This window comes from Dendrobates tinctorius, unplaced genomic scaffold (assembly GCF_039654945.1).
Source record: "Dendrobates tinctorius isolate UK_male_01 unplaced genomic scaffold, ASM3965494v1 ptg000070l, whole genome shotgun sequence".
In the NCBI taxonomy this organism is placed as follows: Eukaryota; Metazoa; Chordata; class Amphibia; order Anura; family Dendrobatidae; genus Dendrobates; species Dendrobates tinctorius.
In genome coordinates this window covers 44,008,009-44,031,361 of record NW_027361738.1, presented here as the reverse complement: position 1 = coordinate 44,031,361, position 23,353 = coordinate 44,008,009, and the positions used below count along the sequence as shown (strand labels likewise).

The 23,353-nt window shown below is 48.7% G+C and overlaps 1 protein-coding gene across 1 annotated transcript in view; it reads left to right on the top strand.

The window, feature by feature from the left end:
• NCAPG2 (non-SMC condensin II complex subunit G2) overlaps positions 1–23,353 on the top strand; it is a 117,756-nt gene that overhangs the window by 33,106 nt on the left and 61,297 nt on the right. Inside the window, exons 6-9 of the mRNA XM_073581609.1 lie at positions 1,754–1,888; positions 3,388–3,482; positions 12,709–12,778; positions 13,543–13,629. Coding sequence (XP_073437710.1) covers positions 1,754–1,888; positions 3,388–3,482; positions 12,709–12,778; positions 13,543–13,629 — 387 coding nt within the window. The remainder of the gene's footprint in view (positions 1–1,753; positions 1,889–3,387; positions 3,483–12,708; positions 12,779–13,542; positions 13,630–23,353) is intronic.

Sequence of the window (23,353 nt, the reverse complement as noted above, 5' to 3'; positions counted from 1 at the left end):
GTCATTATTAAAAAATGTCTAGATATCCTGTGTATCTGCCACATTAAAGCTGAGAGTCGCTGTTAAAGCAGATACCATACCTTTAAGAAAAGCATGACAACAGCAGCAGATCTGATACAATACCAAAATATTCTATACTCACTACTTTTCCCCAGTAATCCATTACCAAGGCTTTGGCGATCTCACGATCTTTCTGTGCAAGTGATGACCCCTTGTAGCCGGTCAATGACCTCTGCGTTCACCTGTCGTGTCACCAACATCACCGCACATCTATGAGTCATGATGTCAGTGGCACTGCACGTAACTGATGAGGGCACTGATTAGCTGCACTGGTCAGTACCACTTGGCTAACTTTGGCAAAGAGCAGAAGAAAAGTAGTCATCAACTAATGGCGAAATCTTTCACATTTACATTTCCTTTGGCCTGTTTCACATCTCCGTCTTTCAAGGTCAGTCAAAATCCGCCAGGCGTTTAAAAAACGGATCCGTCTCCATCATGGGCCAAACTGATGCCACTGGATCCGTTTTGTATACTGATCCGCTGCAGCCGGCAAGAGGGTGAAATTTAAAGCAACCGCGGAAAAACGAGAGAGATTGATTTTATTTTTCTTTCTTCGCGGCCTTTCCGGAACGCTATTCCGGGTTAAAATCCCTGCCACAGCAAATCTGGCGGGCATGCGCAATGCAAAGTAGCGGACCGTCGCTCTGAAAAAACGTTTCAGAGTCCGTCTCCTCCGCCCGGGAGCCACTAGAATTCTGACGAATCCGTCAAAAAATGGATGAGATGGACGACCGTCAGTCAAAATCCACCACTAATGTAAGTCTATGGGGGAAAAAAACTGATCCACCAAAAAAGGGGCAGATCCGTTTGTTTCTAAAAGTGGCGGATTTTGACTGACGTCAAAAAACGGAAATGTGAACCAGGCCTTTGTAGTCAATGAGCTCTCAGGAGTATAAAACTTGGTCTTTTGTACAAATAGGTTACTCCTCTGCTTCTCCCCTCTGAAAATCCCTTCATTGGCTGCCAAATCTGCAACATAGCCAGTTCATACTAACAATGACCTACAAAGCTGTCTGTAGTCAGCCTCCTCCACTTGCCTCCAAACTAATCTCCCGATATCTTCCAACACGTAACCTCTTGTCCTCCCAAGACCATCTTCTCTCCTCCACACTTATACTTTTATCACTCAATCGACTGTACAACGTCTCCCTAGTATCCTCCATCCTCTGGAATTCTGCACTCCAACACGTCCGATTATCCACATTATGAACTTTCTATCGGAACTTGAAAACCCATCTCTTCCAGAAGATTTACAGCCTGCAGTGACACCTCGCCACCACTGGAGCTGCCGCTCCTCCTGCTTCTGTTGCACTGGGTACTGTTTGTCCGTGGTACTAGCTTGTATACTGTAGGGGACAACAATCGTCGTGTATACAGACTGTCACACTGTAGTCCACTGTATTCTTTCTAATTAGTGCACACTTACATTCGTAAATGGCAGGCTCTTAAGTCACCATAACTTATTACTATTACAGATTTGGAATATTGCAAATTACTTGCTCTTCAGTAATGCCAAGAGGAGTATTTTTACCCTTCTGTGAAATATGCAGTGTAACCTCTATTTTTCTTTTATAGATTACCTTTTATTAAAATGTGTTAAAATTATATGTAAATGTAAACCCTTCACCTTTTGTGATATTGAATCAGAATTGAAAATGAGTTTTCTAAGTCTCTGCATCCTTCCTATTACCAGGTCGCGGACATCGCTCGCTTGTGGCAACTACATTCATCTCTTCTGAGCTTTAATTACACATCGGCTGAGAGCAGCGATGTGAAGGATTTATTACTTCAGTGTTTTATGGCTGTTAACCACATTAAAAGAGAAGAGGTACTCGTGTCCTTGTTACACTACAATGATAGTATTTTAGTTTATAATCATATATTATTGTTAGAGGTTACCATCGTTATATATTTTTATGTACTATCTACTCCTTTCATAACATGTTATGCTAATTTTTAGGGGGGTCTATCATGTGACCCCCCCAACACACGGTAGCTGAAACATCTGCTCTTAGGAAGGCCCGTACCCGGGTCCGCGTGCTCATTCAAGGACTTGGCACACCTGTCTGCTGAGCAGTGTTTTTTGAGCAATTGTGTGGGATTTTAACATGCACCTCTCAGCCAGTAGGCAGGACCTGTTAAGAAGGCAGCACATAGTGAATAAAAACAAGATATAATTATAGATACACAATGAAAACTTCTACATGCAGACTTTTTTCTATGTACATTTCAATAATTTTTTACAGGGGTTTTTCTGAGAACAGTGTAAATTTCTATAGTCACTTGTTGCCCCTGCAGATTGCCCAAACATGGCAGCGTGCCATATACACATCGTCACTATCTCAATTCCCAGCGCGAGCTGCAGTTATGTGACTGCAAATAGTTGCCCAAGGTCACATGCCGACTAGCTTCTTATCCTCTTCTCTCAATTCTGAGAAAAGTGGATAAGAAGCTGTGATCCCCTCTTCGAAGAGGCAGCAACGTGGAATCCTTACAGTTTGCGTAATTTCAGACTTATGATTCCCCCACAGCACGCATGGTGGGGATTCACCGGTTTCTGAGTCGGGACCAGAGGGTATATGTACGTTAATCATACTCGCTGACAGAGCTCGTCTAGAGGGTGCAGCCTCACTCTCCATACACTGGTATTGAGTGAGGCCGCTCCCCGATTATTGACGGGGGCCAATCAGTAGACGACAATTGGGTGCGCACACTGGGGGGGGGATTCATATGTGTGCACGCACACACAGTGCCTGCAGACTTATTGATGTGGGCCAGACAATCCCTTTTAAATGTTTTCTCAGTAATTTCTTTTTTATGATCTACTGAACATTTAGCTTATATGCCTTCATCCTAGATTATTACATTTTTAAATAATCATGCAGAAGACTATAAATAAAAAACAAAATATGACTGCAGCATAGGCTATTGCATCATAAATGTGGCCAGTGATGGGCTCCCATCACAGGGTGCTAGGGTAGGATATAAGGTAAAGTCTGGGTACATCCTCATCCAGAGTTTGTTTTTTTTAATTTTGGGATAAGTCCTGTTGATGGAAGTGTCACCTCACAGCTTAGGAGGAGGTTACTGATCTAATGATCTTGGTACCAAATAACACAAACACCTTCTCGGGTCTTGTGAAGTCCACACCTCAACAGGTTAAACTGCTGTACAAGGGGGATCCAGACATTATTAGGCAGATGGGTCTATGTTTGGTAGCAATGTATCTTTCCTGAGGTCAGTTTTTTCAGCCAGAATTTGCAAGTTTGTTTTTTTTTCAAACTGTTCTTTAATTTTGTAATTTCTGTTCTTTAATTGTTCTCGCAGGGACGGAGATTTCTCAGCTTTCTGTTTAGTTTAGATGTTAACTTCATTAAGCTGATTCATGAGACCATCAAAAATCAGCTGCAGTGTTTTCCAAAGTAAGTTGTTTTTTTTTTTTTTTTAATGTGGTTTCCTGCTTGTGGCTGAATGCTTTGACTGGCCATGATTGATTCTATATAGTTACTAGGATGTCTGCTTTTTTGGAATGCTTATCAGGCTCATTCTGAATACATCACCGCTCTAGTATTCTTCAGCCTATTTTGGTATTGACAGTTTCACAGTCTTATCTGTGATATCATTTTCACTCTATGAATCTAGCAGCAACTCATTTGCATTACCGTATTTTTCGCTTTATAAGACGCACTTGTGTTCCCCCAAATTTTGGGGGAAAGTGGGGGGTGCGTCTTATAAAGCGAATCTGTGTGCTGCTGTGCTATAGAGTGGGGGGCGGCTCTGGCTTTGAGTCAGGGGGCTGGGGTGGGCTGGATGGGGGCTGCAGAGACAGCAGGAGGTCCTGTGCTCCCGCTCGTTAGGCTCATGTAATATTCACTTCACCCACTGTCCATCACCTTGGTGCTGAAACAGCGCCGAGATGGTAGACAGGGGAGCGGTGCATATTAAATGTGCCTGCAATCACCCCCATCACTATAAACACTTACTGATGATCACTCCTGCTCCCAGCTCCCCAATGGCTTTCCTGTGTCCAGTCTGCTATCATCCTCCTGCAGGGCGAGCGGCAGCAGCAGCTCATTCAGGCAGCTCATCGCTTCAGGACTTTGCATGATGTGACCATAGGACCTGCTGTCACATGACTCCCAGTGTGCACTGCGAGTCACATGACCGCAGCTGAGCAGCTCCTATTGGTCACATCATGGAAGGTCCTGTGGCTACAATGAGCTGCCTGAATGAGCAGCAGCTGCGTGCGCCCTGCAGGAGGAGGATGACCGCAGACTCAGCACAGACACAGGTAAGCCACGAGGGAGCTGGGAGCAGGAGCTATCATCAATAGGTGAGTTAACTGTTTATTATTTTAGCATGTGCTTGCCAGCAGGGGGGAAATATAGGGACAGGGGGCCATGTGTGACAGCAGGGGGAAATATAGGGATGGGGGGACAATGTGTGCCAGCAGGGGGAAATATATGAACGAGGGGCCATGTGTGCCAGCAGGGGGAATATAGGGATGGGAGGGGGCAATATGTGCCAGCAGGGGGGAATATATGGAGGGGGGACAATGTGTGCCAGCAGGGGGGAGTATATGGAGGGGGGGGACAATGTGTGCCAGCAGGGGGGAATATATGGAGAGGGGGGGATTATATGGAGGGGGGACAATGTGTGCCAGCAGGGGGGATTATAGGACCGGGGGGGACAATGTGTGCCAGCAGGGGGGATTATAGGACCGGGGGGGGGACAATGTGTGCCAGCAGGGGGGATTATAGGACCGGGGGGGACAATGTGTGCCAGCAGGGGGGAACATAGGGACGGGGGTGTGTGAATGCCAGCAGGGGGGGAATATAGGGATGGGGGGACAATGTGTGCCAGCAGGGGGAATATAGGGACGGGGGGCCGTGTGCGTACCAGCAGGGAGGCATATAGAGAGAGGGGGGCCATGTGAGTGCCAGCATAGGGGCATATAGTGACCGGGGGCAGACATGGCACAGCAGAGACAGGGCTTTCTGCGCCCCTGTCTCTGCAGCAGCAGCGGCTCCATGGCGCTCCAGGGACCCCCCAAACAGGAACCGCTACCCCTGCTGCCCCCACCACTAGCCAGTCGCCCATTCCGGGGGGGTCTGGTACAAATCTGACCCCCTCCCGGACTACCGCGCCGCTCTTGAGCCCTCCTGGACATCAGGCCTCTACTTGAGACCGCGGCTTCGGCCTAGCTGAAGCCGCCGCCTTTTCCCCGCCCCCCGGATGACTAAAATGACACTCTATAGTGTCATAGAAGGGGCTGATCGAGGGAGAAAGGGTGCGTTTCTACATAACCCAGCGTGCCCTTTTCAGCTCTCCGCCCCCTCCTTCCTCTACTCAGCGTCCCGGTGGCCATTTTTTTGGCTGCAGACATCCTGATAACGGACACCTCCAACAGAGGAGAACCACAGCAGTCTCTGGGGGGCACAGAACTGGGATCTGTAGGCGCTGGACCTAGGGGCACACTGGTGGGGTAAGCTCACAGCTGGGTTCTCTTTACTCAGCTGTGAATCCATACTTCCTATAAGGCTCTCTGTGGGTTCCCTCTGCGTAGCCACCCCTGTAGGATCCCTGATAGCCAGCCTCTGTGCACTATGCCGGGCTCAAGAAAGAGAACCAGGCAGGAATGTTTCTATGCATTCTGCACAGCCTGCAAAGCCACGCTCCCCAGTGGCAGCACGTATCCGCACTGCCGGGATTGCATCCAGAACTCTTGGTCAGAACCCCAGGGAGTCCCTACCAACGCTTCAGTGTCAGATACCACGCCGGAATGGGCTACTCAGATGTCACAGTCTATGACACAGTCCATAGATAACTTAACCGCCACATTGCTGCAAGCTCTGCAGGGTCGGGTCCCGGCTATGAACGTTACCCAGCAAACGGACAACTTGTCTCAGGAACATGCTGCTTCCGACTCTCACAGACGTAAGCGGACCCACAGGTCACGATCACCTGAGTCGTCCTATAGCACAAGGTCCCCCAGGGAGAGACACCGTCATTCCGGGTCCCCTAGGCAGTCCCCTGTCAGAGACAGACAATGCAGGTCACCACAGAGATCCCCGCCCCAGGTCGCCCACCAGAGATCACCTTAGTGATACACAGGATTCGGAAGGCATCTGTGATTCCGACTCAGACAACGAAACGGAGAGGTCCGTGGTACCTTCTCCCCCTAGCAATACAGCGCTAGTTGAGGACATAATCTCTGCCATCCGTCGGGTGCTGGAAATTTCAGAGCCAGCCCCGGAAGCCCCAGAACATAAGATTTGTTTCGAAAGTGTTCAGACACCACCTAAGGTCTTCTTTAAGCACCATGAGTTTCAGGAGATACTTACTAAGCAGTTTTCGCAGCCTGAGAAAAAATGTGCTGATCGCAAATATTTCGAAGCGATTTACCCCTTCTCACAGAAAGACACCAAACAGTGGACAGATACACCTGAAGTGGACCCCCCAGTATCTAGACAAGCAGCGCAGACCTTACTCTCTCTGCCAGACAGCTCAACCCTCAGGGACACAGCAGACCGGCAAGTAGAACGCATGGCTCGTTCCATTTTCGAGGCAGCAGGGGCCTCCCTGGCCCCTGTGTTCACTTCAGTTTGGGCGGCCAAGGCCATCCTGGCTTGGGCCAAAAAACTACAGGAGGGTCTTCAAGCTTCAAATGCCGGGCTCTTGGACCAAGCGGTCCAGATAGCAGTGGTAGCAGACTACATGCTTCATGCAGCCCTAGACTCAGCAAGAGGTCTAGCGGGGATAGCAGCAAACACCATTACGATTCGGCGTATCCTCTGGCTGCGAGAATGGAAAGCGGATGCGGCCTCAAAGAAGTCCCTCACGCATCTTCCGTACCTTACTGGAAGGCTTTTCGGCGAAAAGTTGGACACAATGATAGCCAATGCCACTGGGGGTAAGAGTACCTCTCTCCCTCAACTAAAACCGAAACGCACGTTTAAACGAAGAAACCAGACACGATTCCGATCATTTCGGAATTCTTCGGGCTGGTCCGTCTCGCGCCCAGCGCAAAACCGTAACCGCTCTCCATGCAGGGACTACCCACGGACGGCGCAGAGACCGGACAGGACTTGGCAGTCAAAAGCAGGCCAAACGAAACCCAAGGGAGGAAAATCTCAGAACTTCGCTTCATCATGACTCACGAACTCTGGAAGACACCCAACCAGTAGGCGGGCGACTTTTACTCTTTCAGCAAGTCTGGCTGCCTATTACAGAAGACAGGTGGGTCAGGGAAATAGTGTCTTCCGGATACAAGATAGTTTACTTCCACTCCACCAAACTGGTTCTTCCTCTCTATCCCTCCGAACCATCAGACAAGGCTCGTGCCTTCCACCAAGCGGTCTCCTCTCTCCTTCAAGCAGGAGTCGTGGTGCCAGTTCCCACGAGCGAAAGATTCCGAGGGTTCTACTCCAATCTGTTCGTAGTTCCCAAGAAAGGAGGCAGCGTTCGGCCCATACTAGACCTAAAACAGCTCAACAAATATGTACGGGTCTGTCATTTCCGCATGGAGTCCCTCTGGTCTATCATTGCATCCATGGAGCAGGGAGAATACCTTGCCTCCATAGACATACAAGACGCATATCTGCACATACCAATTGCTCCCGCCCTTCAAAGGTTTCTCAGGTTCGCGGTCAACCAAAGCCACTACCAGTTTGTCGCCCTTCCGTTCGGACTCGCCACGGCTCCAAGAACGTTTACCAAGGTCATGGCAGCAACCATGGACGTTCTGCACTCAAGAGGCATTCTAGTCTTCCCGTACCTGGACGACCTTCTTATCAAGTCTTCCACCTTCAAGGAATGCGAGGTCAGTGTCTCAATCACAGTAGACACACTGAGTCGTCTGGGATGGTTAGTCAACCTACAGAAATCGTCGACTACCCCGAGTCAGACTCTAACCTTCCTGGGAATGTTATTCGACACCTCCAGGGGCCTGGTGCTCCTTCCCAAGGACAAGACACTGGCCATCTGTCTGGGAGTTCGTACACTACTCCGCAGTCCTCCCTGATCTCTCCAGTTTGCCATGAGAGTCCTCGGCAGGATGTCAGCAGCAATAGAGGCAGTGCCATTTGCCCAGTTTCACCTCAGGCCTCTTCAACTAGCCATACTCAGATCTTGGGACAGGAATCCCTTCTCCCTCGACAGGGAGTTCCGGTTGACGTCGTCAACCAGGAGGTCCCTGCATTGGTGGCTGAAGCCAATCTCGCTTGCACGAGGAAAACCCTTTCTCTCAGGTCAATGGAAGGTCCTGACCACCGATGCAAGCCTGACAGGCTGGGGGGCTGTGCACCTACATCACAGAGCACAAGGCAAGTGGTCACCAAGGGAAGCGACCTTTCCCATCAATATCCTGGAAATCCGGGCCATCTTCCTGGCACTGAGAGCCTTTCATCACTTGCTTGCAGCCTCGCACATACGGATACAGTCGGACAATGCCACGGCTGTGGCATATGTGAATCACCAAGGCGGGACCCGCAGCGCCCAGGCGATGAGAGAAGTGGCACATATCCTCCACTGGGAAGAAGACACGAGGTCGGTACTCTATGCGGTCCACATTCCGGGTGTAGAAAACTGGGAAGCCGACTTTCTCAGCAGGCAAGGAATGGACTCGGGGGAGTGGTCTCTCCATCCCGAGATTTTTTACCAGATCTGTCAACGCTGGGGATCCCCGGGTGTGGACCTAATGGCATCCTATCTCAATGCCAAGGTCTCCAATTTCATGGCCAGGACACACGACCCGCGGTTGCTCGGAGCGGATGCCCTGGTCCCAGTTCCAACTCCTGTACATTTTCCCACCCCTCCCTCTGATCTCCAGGGTCGTGAGGAAGATCAAACAAGAGGGAGTTCCAACCATCCTCATCGCGCTAGATTGGCCCAGACGTACATGGCCCAGACGACATTGTTCAACTTACAGCAGACGCCCCCTGGCGTCTACCCGACCGTCACGACCTTCTGTCTCAAGGTCCGTTCTACCATCAGAATTCAGGGGCTCTCAATTTGACGGCATGGTCCTTGAAACCTGGATTCTAACCCAGGCAGGGTTTTCACCGGAAGTCATTGTGACCATGATCAGGGCAAGGAAGCCAGCCTCCGCCAAGATTTATTATCGTACCTGGAGAGCTTTCTTTTCCTGGTGCGAATCTCACGGACAAGTCCCACTCCCTTATTCCCTCCCGAAGGTACTAGGTTTTCTTCAATCGGACCTAGACGCCAAGCTATCCCTAGGCTCGCTTAAGAGTCAGGTGTCAGCGCTTTCAGTCCTTTTTCAAAGGCGCATTGCTACCAAACCGCAAGTAAGGACTTTCCTCCATGGAGTTTCCCGATTGGTTCCCCCTTACAAACGTCCACTGGAAACGTGGGACCTCAATCTGGTCCTGACAGCATTGCAGGCACCACCCTTCGAACCCCTTAAAGAAGTTCCGCTCTGCATTCTGTCACAGAAAGTGGTTTTTCTAGTGGCAATCACCTCGTTACGCAGTGTCGGAATTGTCAGCACTTTCCTGCAGACGGCCTTTCCTAGCCTTTCACCAGGACAAGGTGGTTCTCCGAACGGTACCATCCTTCCTTCCGAAGGTTGTGTCCACTTTCCACCTAAATGAGGAAATCTCGCTGCCATCCCTTTTGTCCGGTTCCGGTTCATAGAGTGGAGAAGGCTCTGCACACGCTTGACCTCGTCAGAGCATTGCGGATTTACGTGTCCAGGACTGCACCCTTCCGTAAGTCTGATTCCCTCTTCATTCTTCCGGAAGGCGGTCGCAAGGGACTGCCGGCTTCCAAGGCTACCCTTGCCAGGTGGATCAAGACCACCATACATGAGGCCTACCGACTTAACAGTTCCCCTCTTCCGGCCAGTATCACGGCACACTCTACTCGGGCAGTAGGGGCCTCCTGGGCCATTCGGCACCAGGCTTCGGCACAAGTGTGTAAGGCGGCCACTTGGACTAGCCTACACACGTTTACGAAACACTAGTGTGTTCATACCCAGTCCTCAGCGGATGCGAGCATGGGTAGACGGGTTCTGCAGGCAGCAGTGCCCCAAGTTTAGGGACCTGCTAGCACAATATTCGTCCATTGCTTCCCACCCAGGGACTGCTTTGGGACGTCCCATGGTTCTGTGTCCCCCAATGAGGCGACAGAGTAAAGGAGATTTTTGTGTACTCACCGTAAAATCTTTCTCTTAGCCTCTAATTGGGGGACACAGCTCCCACCCTGTTGCCCTTACGGGCTGTTGTTACGGTTGAGTTCTCACATTGTTCTTTGAGCTCGTACATAGTAGACTTCTTACAGGCATGGTTATGTTGTTATTGTTACGTTCCTCCCAATGCTTTAACACAAAACTGGAGAAGGCTGACGCCGTCCAGGGGTGTATACTGCAGAGGAGTAGCCATAGTTAATCTTTTTTCAGATTATGCATAGTGTCGCCTCCTAGTGGACAACAGCATAACACCCATGGTTCTGTGTCCCCCAATTAGAGGCTAAGAGAGATTTTACGGTGAGTACACACAAATCTACTTTTTTGTCATTTTCAAGGATATTACAGATCAATTGCTGGGCAACATAATCATTACTTTTTGGTTTCTGTAGCGAGCACATTGGAGGCGGGTAATAAGTCCTTATGTGGGTCTCCCTGTTGGTTACCTGTAGCCTTTTTAATTGTTTTCATCTAATCATGTCTTTTGTCTGCTCAGTAAGTAAAGAACATTTTTTTTATCAATTGTGATCCCAAATTCTTTAGGCTGTGTGCACACGATGCAGATTTGCAGCGGATCCGCAGCGGATTTTACCGCGCAGAAACGTTGCATTTCTGCATTGTGATGTACAGTAGCCTTGAAATCAATGTAAAAAAAAACGCTGTGCAGACGCTGCGGATTTTTCCGCGGTGCAAAATCCGCAGCATGTTACTTCTTTTGTGCGGTTTTCCATCTCCCCTGTCACCAAATCCTCAGGGGGAAAACCGCGATGGAAAACCGCACAAAAACCGCATGAAAAATGGAAGAAATCCGCAGGAAAAATGCAGGTCATTTGACCTGCGGATTTCTTCCATTCTGCGTGGAAAAATCCGCAGGGCCAAAAAGTACGTCTGCACTCAGCCTTACACAGCATTGGCGGCCAAGGCTGTAATCTCTGACACACGTTCCTTTTCTTTCGAATAGCCGGTCTGGCCACCATGCCACATGTGCATTACACCACAATTATGACTTTGCACTAGGCTGGCTTATGAAAAGAGGAGTCGAGCAAACTATCAACTATAGGTTATGTTCATAAGTTGCGTTTTTGCTGCTTTTTTAATGCAAATTAAAAGCTGCTTTTTACAGTACCAGCATAAGCTATGAGATTTCAGAAACCTCATGCATACTCATAATTTTTTTTTTTCCTAACTGAATTGGAAAACTGCTGCAAGTCCATTTCAGCATTTTTGCAGTGTTTTTCACCCATAGAAAAAAATGAGTATGTGCAAAAACTCAGGTTTTGCTGCTTTGTTAGTGCAGAATACTCATATAGGCACTAAACTGTATCCGCATGCACAAGAGACAAATGTAACTGAAAAAGCAGCAACACCTGCTTTTTGTAAGCAGCTTCTCTACTGCCAAGAGAGCAGGTTTTGCCTGCAGAAAAAAACGCAAGTGGCAAACAAAGCCATACGGTGATTCTTGGAGCTCCTTGTCCAACAGACACAGATACATTGATGTGTTTACTGGACCCTCTCACGTGACTCTATTTGCACCAACTCCACTTAAAGGGATTGCCACCACCTTGCTATACTGACAGAAACCTATCCTTGAATGTTAGTAGGCCATTTGCCTGTGAGCATGTGCAATAGAGAGCTCCACTACTGTGAACTGTTGATAACCTATACCATGTACAGTACAGCCATTCTTAAAGCATGGTGGTCAGCAGTGTGAGCAGCCTCTTCTTACCTCAGCATCCTGGTATCTCCAGTATTATATCAGATAGACAGACAGACAGACAGGGTGGTGAGCAGTGTGACCAGTCTCCTCTTAAGGTACTGTCACACTTAGCGAAGCACCAGCGATATGACGCGGTCAGGATCGCTGGTGCATCGCTAAGTGGTTGCTAGTGAGCTGCCACACAGGCAGATCTCACCAGCGACATCGCAGCGGTCGGGGGTTGTTACTTACCTGTCACACTAGGCGATCCTGACGTCCTCCCGCCCGCGTCCACGCTCGTCTCTCCACAGGAAGTGACGATGAGAAACGGTTCAGGACGTTCTTGCGCGATCAGCGATAAGCAGCGGGGGAGCGGGTCGGAGGTAAGTATCACACACAGCGATATCGCTAGCGATATCGCTATAACGTCACAAAACCTGTGACGTTATAGCGATATTGCTAGTGATATCGCTGAGTGTGACAGGCCCTTTACTTCAGCACCCTGGTATCTCCAGTATTAGATCAGATAAACGTGGTCAGCAGTGTGAGCAGCCTCTTCCTACATGCACCCTGGTATCTCCAGTATTAAATCAGATAGGGTGGACAGCAGTGTGAGCCACCTCTTCTTACCTCAGCACCCTGGTATCTCCAGTACTAGATCAGAAAGACATGGTGAATAGCAATGTGATTTAAATGGTATTTTTGTTATATTTTGTAATGACGTCTTCATTATTTTTGTCGCTAGGTCATTGATGAACCACATTGCAGAAATATACTTCAGAGCCTGGAAAAAAGGGTCTGGTGATATTTTAACGGTAATTTTGTCTATTTTATTTTTATCTTAGCCTAAATACTTGACGTCTTGAGGATGTGGTGTGTAAATGCGGAATTTCATTATCGTTTTGTGAGTTTAGCCCCTAAAAGAGTGGGCATATTTTTTTTTGCTATTCCACTTTTGTTTATTTTTTTTTTTTCCTGACACTGTCCACTTTTTTAACTCGTTTTATTGAAGATTATATTGAATATAAAACGGTTACATAATAGAACATTATCTATTTTAACATGTGATGTTCTGGAAGTGTGGTGAAATTGCAAATAAAGTAAAATGCTATTATACACCTGGTTTTCTTTGAGCTTTGTTTTTATGGTGTTCATTATGCGGTAAATATGACCACACAACATGATTCTTCAGCTCATTACGGTTACAGTGATACCAAACTTGCATACTTTAAGTTCTAATTTAAGTGTTGGGAACAAAAGATAATTGGAAATTCATGAAAAAAAAGCCCAAACACTTGTGATGATGAGAGGTCCATAACGTTTTAATTCATTAGTTGATTGAGTTGGATGGGATCTTGTAGTTTTTGTGTGGCAAGTTGACATTTTAATTGATGCCATTTTGATTCATACGATGTTTTGATTGCTTCCTATTGCATTTTTTTCTGACGTTGCAATTAACCTTTATTACCAATCAGGTTGATTTTATATTTTGATAGCCTGGGATTTAGACTCCAGTTTCCTTGCATGTGATATTAGTTTTCCATTTGGAACCAATAGCATAATTTTATTTTCATTGTAGACGATTGAACATGTCTGTATCCAGGACCTGATGCACCACGGTATTCACTTACCGAAGAATTCTCCAGTGTGCTCCAAAGTGAGAATGGTAAGCGCCAATGTATTTCTGTTCACAGCGGGGTTATATAGTTCAACATCTGTGCTGCGCAATTACACTTCATCAAGAGTGTCGACACAGCCAACAGCACCGTCAGATCGCACCAAGCTATTGCCATTATCACATTGCTGGAAGTGACGAGCTGGCCACAAGCAAGTAATCAAACTAATTATTTTGCCATCTAGAATTAGTGTAATGAAACTTTTTAAAATGTTAATTTACATACATTTGCATAAATTACAATAATTTCTCATTATTAATACAATTTAAAGTAATCTGGTTTGTCAACTACAGGGGGTAGTTGTGAAAAGAAGTGGTCTTTTATTAGACTGTACATGATGGTATGAATTGCTAGTGGTAAAAGAATTTTAACCCCCTCTAGACTAGGCGATTTTATTTATTTTTGTACACATATATGCTAATATGATTCTTCAAGTCTGTACAACTGCAGCGATACCAAACTTATAAAGTTGTGTTTTTGTTTTTAGAAGTAATTAAAAATAAAAAAAAAGTTGTCGCTTGATTCTGAGATCAGCAACTTTGTTATTTTTCTGTCCATGGACTTGTAGATGCGTTGATATTTTTTATTACTTCCTTTAGCATTGAGACTACAAAAAGGCTTTATTTTTTCCCCTCCCTTCCCCCCTTCATCCCTTTATGAGAAGTGAATCTGTGAACATTTGTTTGCTTGTTCTGTAAATTGCAGTATTTAGACAAAATTATATTCTATGAAGCCCAGTCACATTAGGACCGAGATGGCAGCTATGGGGCCTTCAGCAAACCCCTTACTACAATGACAACCAATCGGCCACCTGCGATCACGTTATATGGGGCCGATAGGAGCCAGTGCATACGACGGTGATGGACAGCGACATATACACGGTTAAACGGCAGCGATGAAAGCTAGCTGCTTTCACTGTCTATGAAAGCTGGCATGCCCCTGGTATAGTGCGAGGCCACTCCGTACTTCCGCACCCGACATATGTACCAGAACGTCGTCTATCAGGACGGGGCTTATTACAGTAGAGCATATTGATGTGTGATTCTTGTCATGCTTCCTTGGTAAGGCCTTTTTCACATTTCCGTTTTTTGACATCAGTGTAAATCCGCCAGAATGTGGAAAAACGGATCCGTTTCCGTTGTGGCACAAACGGAGGCCACCGGATCCGTTTTTTTTGACTGATACGCATTATCAGCTAGTGGTGGAAATTTAACCCCTTTACCCCCAAGGGAAGTTTGCACGTTCATGACCGGGCCAATTTTTACAATTCTGACCACTGTATCTTTATGAGGTCATAACTCTGGAACGCTTCCATGGATCCAGGTGATTCTGACATTGTTTTCTCGTGACATATTGTACTTCATGATAGTGGTAAAATTTCATTCAAATAACTTGCGTTTATTTGTGAGAAAAACGGAAATTTGGCAAAAATTTTGCAATTTTCCAACTTTGAATTTTTATGCCCTTAAATCACAGAGATACGGCACAAAAAAAACTTGATAACTAACATTTCCCACATGTTTACTTTACATCAGCACAATTTTGGAACCAAAATTTTTTTTTTGTTAGGACGTTATAAGGGTTAAAAGTTGACCAGCGATTTCTCATTTTTACAACACCATTTTATTTTTACGGACCACATCACATTTGAAGCCAATTTGAGGGGTCTATATGATAGAAAATACCCAAAAGTGACACCATTCTAAAAACTGCACCCCTTAAGGTGCTCAAAACCACATTCAAGAAGTTTATTAACCCTTTAGGTGCTTCACAGGAATTTTTTTGAATATTTAAAAAAAATGAACATCTAACTTTTTTTCACAAAACAAATACTTCAGGTTCAATTTTTTTTATTTTACCAAGGGTAACAGGAGAAATTGGACTGCAAAAGTTATTGTGCAATTTGTCCTGAGTACGCTGATACCTGATATGTGGGGGGAACGACTGTTTCGGCGCATGGCAGAGCTCAGAATGGAAGGAGCGCCGTTTGACTTTTTCAATGCAAAATTGGCTGGAATTCAGATCGGACGCCATGTCACGTTTGGAGAGTCCCTGATGTACCTAAACAGTGGAAACCCCCTACAAGTGACCCCATTTTGGAAACTAGACCCCCCAAAGAACTTATCTAGACATGTGGTGAGAACTTTGAACCCACAAGGGCTTTACAGAAGTTTATAAAGTACAGCGGTACAATTAAAAAATCATATTTTTTCCACGAAAATGATCTTTTCACCCCAATTTTTATTTTCCCAAGGGTAACGGGACCCTAAAAGTTATTGTGCAATTTGTCCTGAGTACGCTGATACCCCACATGTGGGGGTAAACCACTATTTGGGCGTATGGCAGAGCTCGGAAGGGAAGCAGCGCCATTTGACGTTTTTGGCTTGAATTGAGGTCGGACATCATGTCGCGATTGGAAAACCCCTGATGTACCAAAACAGTGGAAACCCCCCACAAATGACACCATTTTGTAAACTAGACCCCCTAAGGAACTTATCTAGATGTGTGGTGAGAACTTTGAACCCCCAAGGGCTTCACAGAAGTTTATAACGCCCGGGCGTGAAAATAAAAAATTCGTATTTCTCGTTCGCCTTATTGGGGGACACAGAGACCATGGGTGTACGCTGCTGCCACTAGGAGGCTGACACTATGCACAAAAAAAGGGTTAGCTCCTCCTCCGCAGTGTACACCCCACCGACCGGCAGGAAATTCCTCAGTTTAGCTTAGTGTCAGTAGGAGGTGGACACGGGTCTTTCATTAGACCCATATCTGCCTCGATGTGCGTCGTTCCTTTTCAGGTTTCCGGAGGGATACAGTGTGTATGGTCACTACTGTACTCCCACAAGAGACTGAGTACGGCGTGTACTGCCACCCCGTATCCTCATAGCTCTCAGTGGCGGGACCACAGCTTAGCACGGGTGCGTGCCAGCGGTCAGGAGAGTCCTCGCCCCCCGCCTCCCACCCACTCGCCTACCAGAGCCTGTCGGTCGGATGAGGCGCGGATACCACAAAGACGCAGACAGCGTGGGATATATCAGGTACCTTTATTGCAAACGGAGGTGAGTATGCAGTCCAAAACGCAGCCCCCTGGCGGTTTCAGGATTCTTGGGAGCGGTCGCCGAGGGAGTACTGTGGAGTCTCTGCACCGCCCGCGCCTCCCGGCGGCCGCCGCATTCGTGCGGGCCTTGTTCTATGCTTCTCCACCTCCTTCTTTCTTCGGCTTTCGGCAGGGGATCCAGGTGATAGGTAGGGAGGTGGCCGCGGCGATGCTGCGAGACCTCCGCGCCGCCCCGCGCTGACAGGCGGCCGTCGCCATTAATTTAGTCCCCGGCTTCATTTCGGGCCTTCTCTGACGTCGCGGCCACGCCCCCCTGCTCTCTCTCTCATAGGCGGGCTTCTCTCCCGCCCGTTCTAGGACCACCCACCGCCTCTCAGAGCCTGCGGTGGGCAGCGGGCGGTACCCTCTTTGCCTCAGCAGCTAGCTCCGCCCATCTTCTTCGTTTGAAGGCGCGCGTTTATCCTGGTTCCCTCAGGCTGCCGCCATTTTATCACCATGTCAGCCAGACACAGAGGGATTCCACGTTCTCCTCTGCTGGGGCCCTGCATCTTCAGACGAGCCGTGTATCAGCACCTTTGGGGACACCGCATCGTGAGTAGCTCTGCAACTGCAGACTGACACCCTTCTCTGCCTTCTGTCCCCCAACCTTCCAGCATTTCCGCAGGTTTCTTCTTTTCTCCTTCATTATCCTATCTCTAAGGCTGAGCGTGGCCGTCCGCCTGCCCCCACCCCTCTGCCTGGACTGCAGCAATCCCATTCAGCATGACTCCGTCCAGGAGCCACCTATTGCGCCACGTGAAAGCGAACCCCCCATTCCTGGTTGGGCCTCGTCTCTTTCACAATCTGTGGCAGGCCTCACCAGGGTGTCTCAGTCCATAGTAGCCGTCCTTGATAAGTTGCCCCTGGACACTTCTGCAGGGTCCAGCAGGTCACATGAGGCTCCATCTGAGCCAGCCAGCAGAAGCCGCAAAGGCCCAGACAGGATCACCGGCCGGGATCCCCTCCTGGCCTCACATCCCCACATAGTCCTTCCCAGCAGTCGCCCTCCCGTGCCTCCTGACCCGAGTCAGGTGAAGCGTTCTCGGATGTGTCATCCGAAGGGATCTTAGAGCTGGACGCGGACATGAAGGTTACGGTACAGAACCTCATTGCTGCGATTAACCACATCTTCGAAATCTCAGACTCCCCTGCGAAATCCTCAGAACAGGAGGTTTCGTTTAGACGGGCAGAAACACCTTCCAGGGTCTTCGCCTCCCACTCTGAGTTTGGCAAGATCCTTACCAGGGAAAGAGAAAATCTGACCAGGCGCCTTCAAAGAGGGAAGCGCCTCGGCGTGCTGTACCCGTTTGCCAAGGAGCTCACCAACAACTGGTCTGCTTCCCCCTCGGTAGACGCACCCGTGTCCAGATTGTCTAACAGCACGGTCCTCCCGATTTCAGGTGTGGCGTCACTAAAGGATTCGAATGATAGGATTATAGAATCCTTAGCAAAGCATACGAAGCGGCTGCGGCGGTGCTAAGCCCAGCCTTCGCTTCCTCTTGGGTAGCGAAGGCCATAGCCACTTGGGCAGAGGATCTCTGCAGGGGCATCCTAGGTAAGGCCCAACCAGAGCAATTGTCCGAACTGGCCAACCAGATCTCCCATGCAGGGGATTATCTGCTCTCTGCCTCCTTGGATGTCGCGTCTTGCGCAGTTCAGGCGTCAAGCAGCGTTGTGGCAATCCGACGTACAATTTGGCTCAAGGCTTGGCAGGCGGATTTGAATTCAGATAAGTCTCTTACCAATCTGCCTTTTCAGGGAGCGCGTCTCTTCGGATCCCAGATGGATCAGATTATTTAGGACGCCACTGGAGGCCCGAGTTCCCTCCTCCCTCAGTCCAAGCCTCGCAGACCTCCGCTAAAACGTCAGTTTCGGCCCTTTCGGACATTCCACCGTTTCAATACGGCAGACAACTTCTCTAACCAACAGAAAACGCAGGTACGCCAGGATAGAAAAAAGGCGTCATTCAGACCCACTCCCTCCAGGCGATCTCACTCCTCCCAGGGCAGAACCTCCGGATCCAGGTCTGGACAGTCCACATCAGCATGACTATCAACGAACCCCCGAGAGTCCTTCCCAATTGGGAGGTCGACGTCTTTTCTTCAGAGACGGCTGGCTTGCCTCAGTAGAGGACGCTTGGGTCAGGGAGGTGGTATCATCAGGATACAAGATAGAGTTCATTTCTCATCCCCGGGATCGTTTCTTCGAGTCCCAACCTCCAAAAGATCCTGCCTTAGTTCCGGGGTTCTTTGCGTCCATCGCCTCTCTCCTCACTTCTGGAGTTATCGGGCCCGTCCCCGAGTCAGAACGGTTCACAGGGTTTTACTCAAACCTGTTTGTGGTACCGAAAAAAGGCGGTACAGTTCGCCCCATCTTGGACCTCAAGTTACTCAACAAGACAGTCCGACTGCGTCATTTCCGAATGGAGTCTCTGGTCGGTAATCGCTTCCATAGAGACGCAGGAGTTCATGCGTTAAATAGACATTCAAGATGCCTATCTACATGTTCCCATATTCTCCGGCCATCAGAAATTCCTGCGATTCGCCAGGAACATTACCAATTCGTTGCACTGCCGTTCGATCTCGCCACCGCACCCAGAGTATTTACGAAGATCATGGCAGCGTTAATGGCCTTGTTGAGAATCAAAGGTCTCGTTCTTTTTCCGTACCTCGACGACATTCTGATCGAAGCTCCATCCTTTCATCAAGCTCGCCAAAGTCTTACCATCGTCCCCGACACCCTGTCCAATTTCGGGTGGCTCATCAACAAAAGGAAGTCCTGCCTTTTTCCGACACAACGTCTTGTGTTTCTGGGTCTATTGTTCGGCAATCGTCTATCGAAGGTTTTCTCCCACAAGAAAAGACTTGCTCCCTGCAGCGGGATGTGCGAGCGCTGCATATCTTACGACTTCCATCTCTCCGGACAACCATGAAAGTCCTGGGAAAGATGGTGGCAGCGACAGAGGCGGTTCCCTTTGCCCAATTTCACTCCAGACCCCTCCAACACGCCATACTGTCTCGGTGGAACAGGTCTGTTCTTTCCCTGGACCGCCCATTTCGTCTTTCATACCGGGTCAAGCAGTCCCTCAATTGGTGGCTGATGTCTCCTCTCATCTCCCTAGGACGGCCATTCCTTCCCATTCACTGGCAGATTGTGACAACGGATGCCAGCCTCCTCGGCCGGGGGCAGTGTTCCGCAGTCACACTGTTCAGGGTCGATGGTCGTTTCAGGAGTCAACTCTGCCGATCAACGTCCTCGAGATACGAGCGATTTATCTGTCTCTTGTTCACTGGGAGAGGCTTCTCAAGGGCCTGCCTATCCGGATTCAGACAGACAATACCACAGCGGTGGCATATGTCAACCGCCAGGGGGGACACGGAGTGTCTCAGCCCTGGCAGAAGTGTCCAAGATTCTTCATTGGGCAGAGCTTTCAGTCCCGGCAATATCCGCGGTGCACATTCCTGGCGTGGACAACTGGGCCGCCGATTTTCTCAGCCGCGCGGGTCTAGTGGCGGGAGAGTGGTCCCTACGTCCGGAGGTATTTCTTCAGCTATGCCGTCGTTGGGGAACCCCGGACGTAGACCTGCTAGATTCTCGCCTCAACAGGAAAGTTTGTATCCAGGGCTCGAGATCCTCTCGCAGTGGGCGCCAGCGCTCTGGCCATTCCTTGGTCGCAGTTCAAGCTCCCCTACCTAATCCCTCCTCTGCCTCTTCTTCCCAGGCTGTTGAAGAAAATCAAGGCGGAAGGAATTCCAGTCACTCATCGCCCCGAATTGGCCCAGAAGGGCTTGGTTCACGGACATCGTCAACCTTCTCGCGGACGCCCCCTGGAAGCTTCCAGACAGGGCAGATCTGCTGTCTCAAGGTCCGATTTGCCACTCCAATTCTCGGCCACTCAATTTAACGGCGTGGCTGTTGAAACCGAGGTTTTGAAACGATCAGGCTTTTCGGATCGAGTTATTCATACTATGATCCGGGCCAGAAAGCCATCGTCTTCCAAAGTTTATTACCGTACCTGGAAGGCCTATTTCACTTGGTGCAAGTCCACCGACATTCTGCCCATACATTTTTCGCTCCCTTCTGTCCTGGCGTTTCTTCAGGCAGGGCGTGATGCAGGCCTTGCCCTCAGCTCTTTAAAAGGTCAAGTTTCGGCGCTGTCCATTTTATTTCAGAAGACGTTGGCCTCCCGTCCTCAGGTCAAAACCTTCCTTCAAGGAGTGGCTCATACGGCTCCTCCGTACCGAGCGCCCGTAGATCCTTGGGATCTTAATCTGGTTCTTGAGCCTCTGCAAGGTCCTCCCTTTGAACCTCTCAGGGAGCTTTCCCCTATCCCTCCTTCATGGAAAGTAGCCTTCCTAGTGGCCATCGCCTCCATCCGGCGCGTGTCGGAATTGGCGGCCCTCTCTTGCCGCTCTCCTTTCTTGGTACTCCTCTAGGACAAGGTAGTTCTGCGGCCTCCGCCCGCTTTCCTTCTTAAAGTGCTGTCCACTTTCCACCTGAATGAGGATACTGTTCTCCCGTCCTTTTGTCCGGGTCCAGCTCGTCCTCGGGACCGCTCCTTGAACAAGCTGGACTTGGTCAGGGCGATGAAGGTCTACCTAGCTAGGACGACTTCTTTGCGGAAGACAGACTCTCTCTTCATACTTCCAGATGGGGTGCAGAGAGGTCAGCCGGCCTCCAAAGCTACTATTGCTCGCTGGATCAGATCGGCAATTTTGGAGGCCTACCGGGTCATACATCGATTGACCCCTCCGGGAATTAGAGCTCACTCTACCCGGGCAGTGGGTACCTCCTGGACGGTGCGCCACAGAGCTTCCGCGCTGCAGCTTGTAAAGCTGCAACCTGGTCATCGGTTCACACATTTGTGAAATTCTACAAGGTCCACACCTACGCTTCGGTGGATGCCAGCCTAGGTGGAAGGATTCTGCAGGCAGCGGTGGTGAGTCCGCAGGCCTGATGGAAGTTTGCTTTCCCGCCCCAGGGACTGCTTTGGGACGTCCCATGGTCTCTGTGTCCCCCAATAAGGCGAACGAGAAAACAGGATTTTTGGGTTGCTTACCGTAAAATCTGTTTCTCGGAGCCTTCATTGGGGGACACAGCACCCTCCCATGTTCTGCAACTCCTGTTCTTATGTTTGTTGGTTATTTACAGTTGAGTTGTCCTGTTTTTCAATCTATTCTGTTACTTCTCCTACTGCTTTCTCACTAACTGAGGAATTTCCTGCCGGTCGGTGGGGTGTACACTGCGGAGGAGGAGCTAACCCTTTTTTTGTGCATAGTGTCAGCCTCCTAGTGGCAGCAGCGTACACCCATGGTCTCTGTGTCCCCCAATGAAGGCTCCGAGAAACAGATTTTACGGTAAGCAACCCAAAAATCCTGTTTTTTTCCACAAACATGATCAATTAGTCCCCAATTTTTTTATTTTCCCAAGGGTGACAGGAGAAATTGAACCCCAAAAGTTGTTGTCCAATTTGTCCTGAGTACGCTGACGCCCCATATGTGGGAGAAAACTACTGTATGGACACACGTCGGGGCGCGGAAGGGAAGTAGTGACGTTTTGGAATGCAGACTTTGAGGGAATGTTCTGCGGGTGTCATGTTGCCTTTGGAGAGCCCCTAATGTACCTAAACAGTGGAAACCCCCCACAAATTACCCCATTTTGGAAACGAGACCCTCTAAGGAACTTATCTAGATGTGTGTGGTGAGCACTTTGAACCCCCAAGGGCTTCACAGAAGTTTATAATGCCCGGGCATGAAAATAAAAAAATTGTATTTTTTCCACAAACATGATCAATTAGTCCCCAATTTTTTCATTTTCCCAAGGGTAACAGGAGAAATTGGACCCCAAAAGTTGTTGTCCGATTTGTCCTGAGTACGCTGATAACCCCATATGTGGGAGAAAACTATTGTATGGGCATACGTCGGGGCTCGGAAGGGAAGTAGTGACGTTTTGGAATGCAGACTTTGATGGAATGGTCTGCGGGTGTCATGTGCGTTTGGAGAGCCCCTGATGTACCTAAACTATTGAAACTCCCCACAGGTGACCCCATTTTGGACACTAGACCCCCCACGGAACTTATCTAGATGTGTGGTGAGCATTTTGAATCCCCAAGTGCTTCACAGAAGTTTATAACGCTCGGACGTGAAAATAAAAAATCATTTTTTTTCCACAAAAATGATATTTTTGCCCCCAATTTTTTATTTTCCTAAGGGTAACAGGAGAAATTGGACCCCAAAAATTGTTTTGCAATTTGTCCTGAGTAAGCTGATACCCTACATGTGGGGGTAAAACACTGTTTGGGCGCATGGCAGAGCTTGGAAGGGAAGGAGCACCATTTGACTTTTTCAACTCAGAATTGGCTGGAATTGAGATCAGACGCCATGTTGCATTTGGAGAGCCTCTGATGTGCCCAAACAGTGGAAACCCCCAATTCTAACTCCAACCCGAACTCCAACACACCCTAACCCTAATCTCAGCCCTAACCCTAGCCTTGGACCTGACCCTAACCCTAATGGGAAAATGGAAATACATACTTTTTTTATTTTATTATTTTTCCCTAACTAAGGGGGTGATAACGGGGGGTTTGATTTACTATTTATGGTGGTTTTTATGTTTGG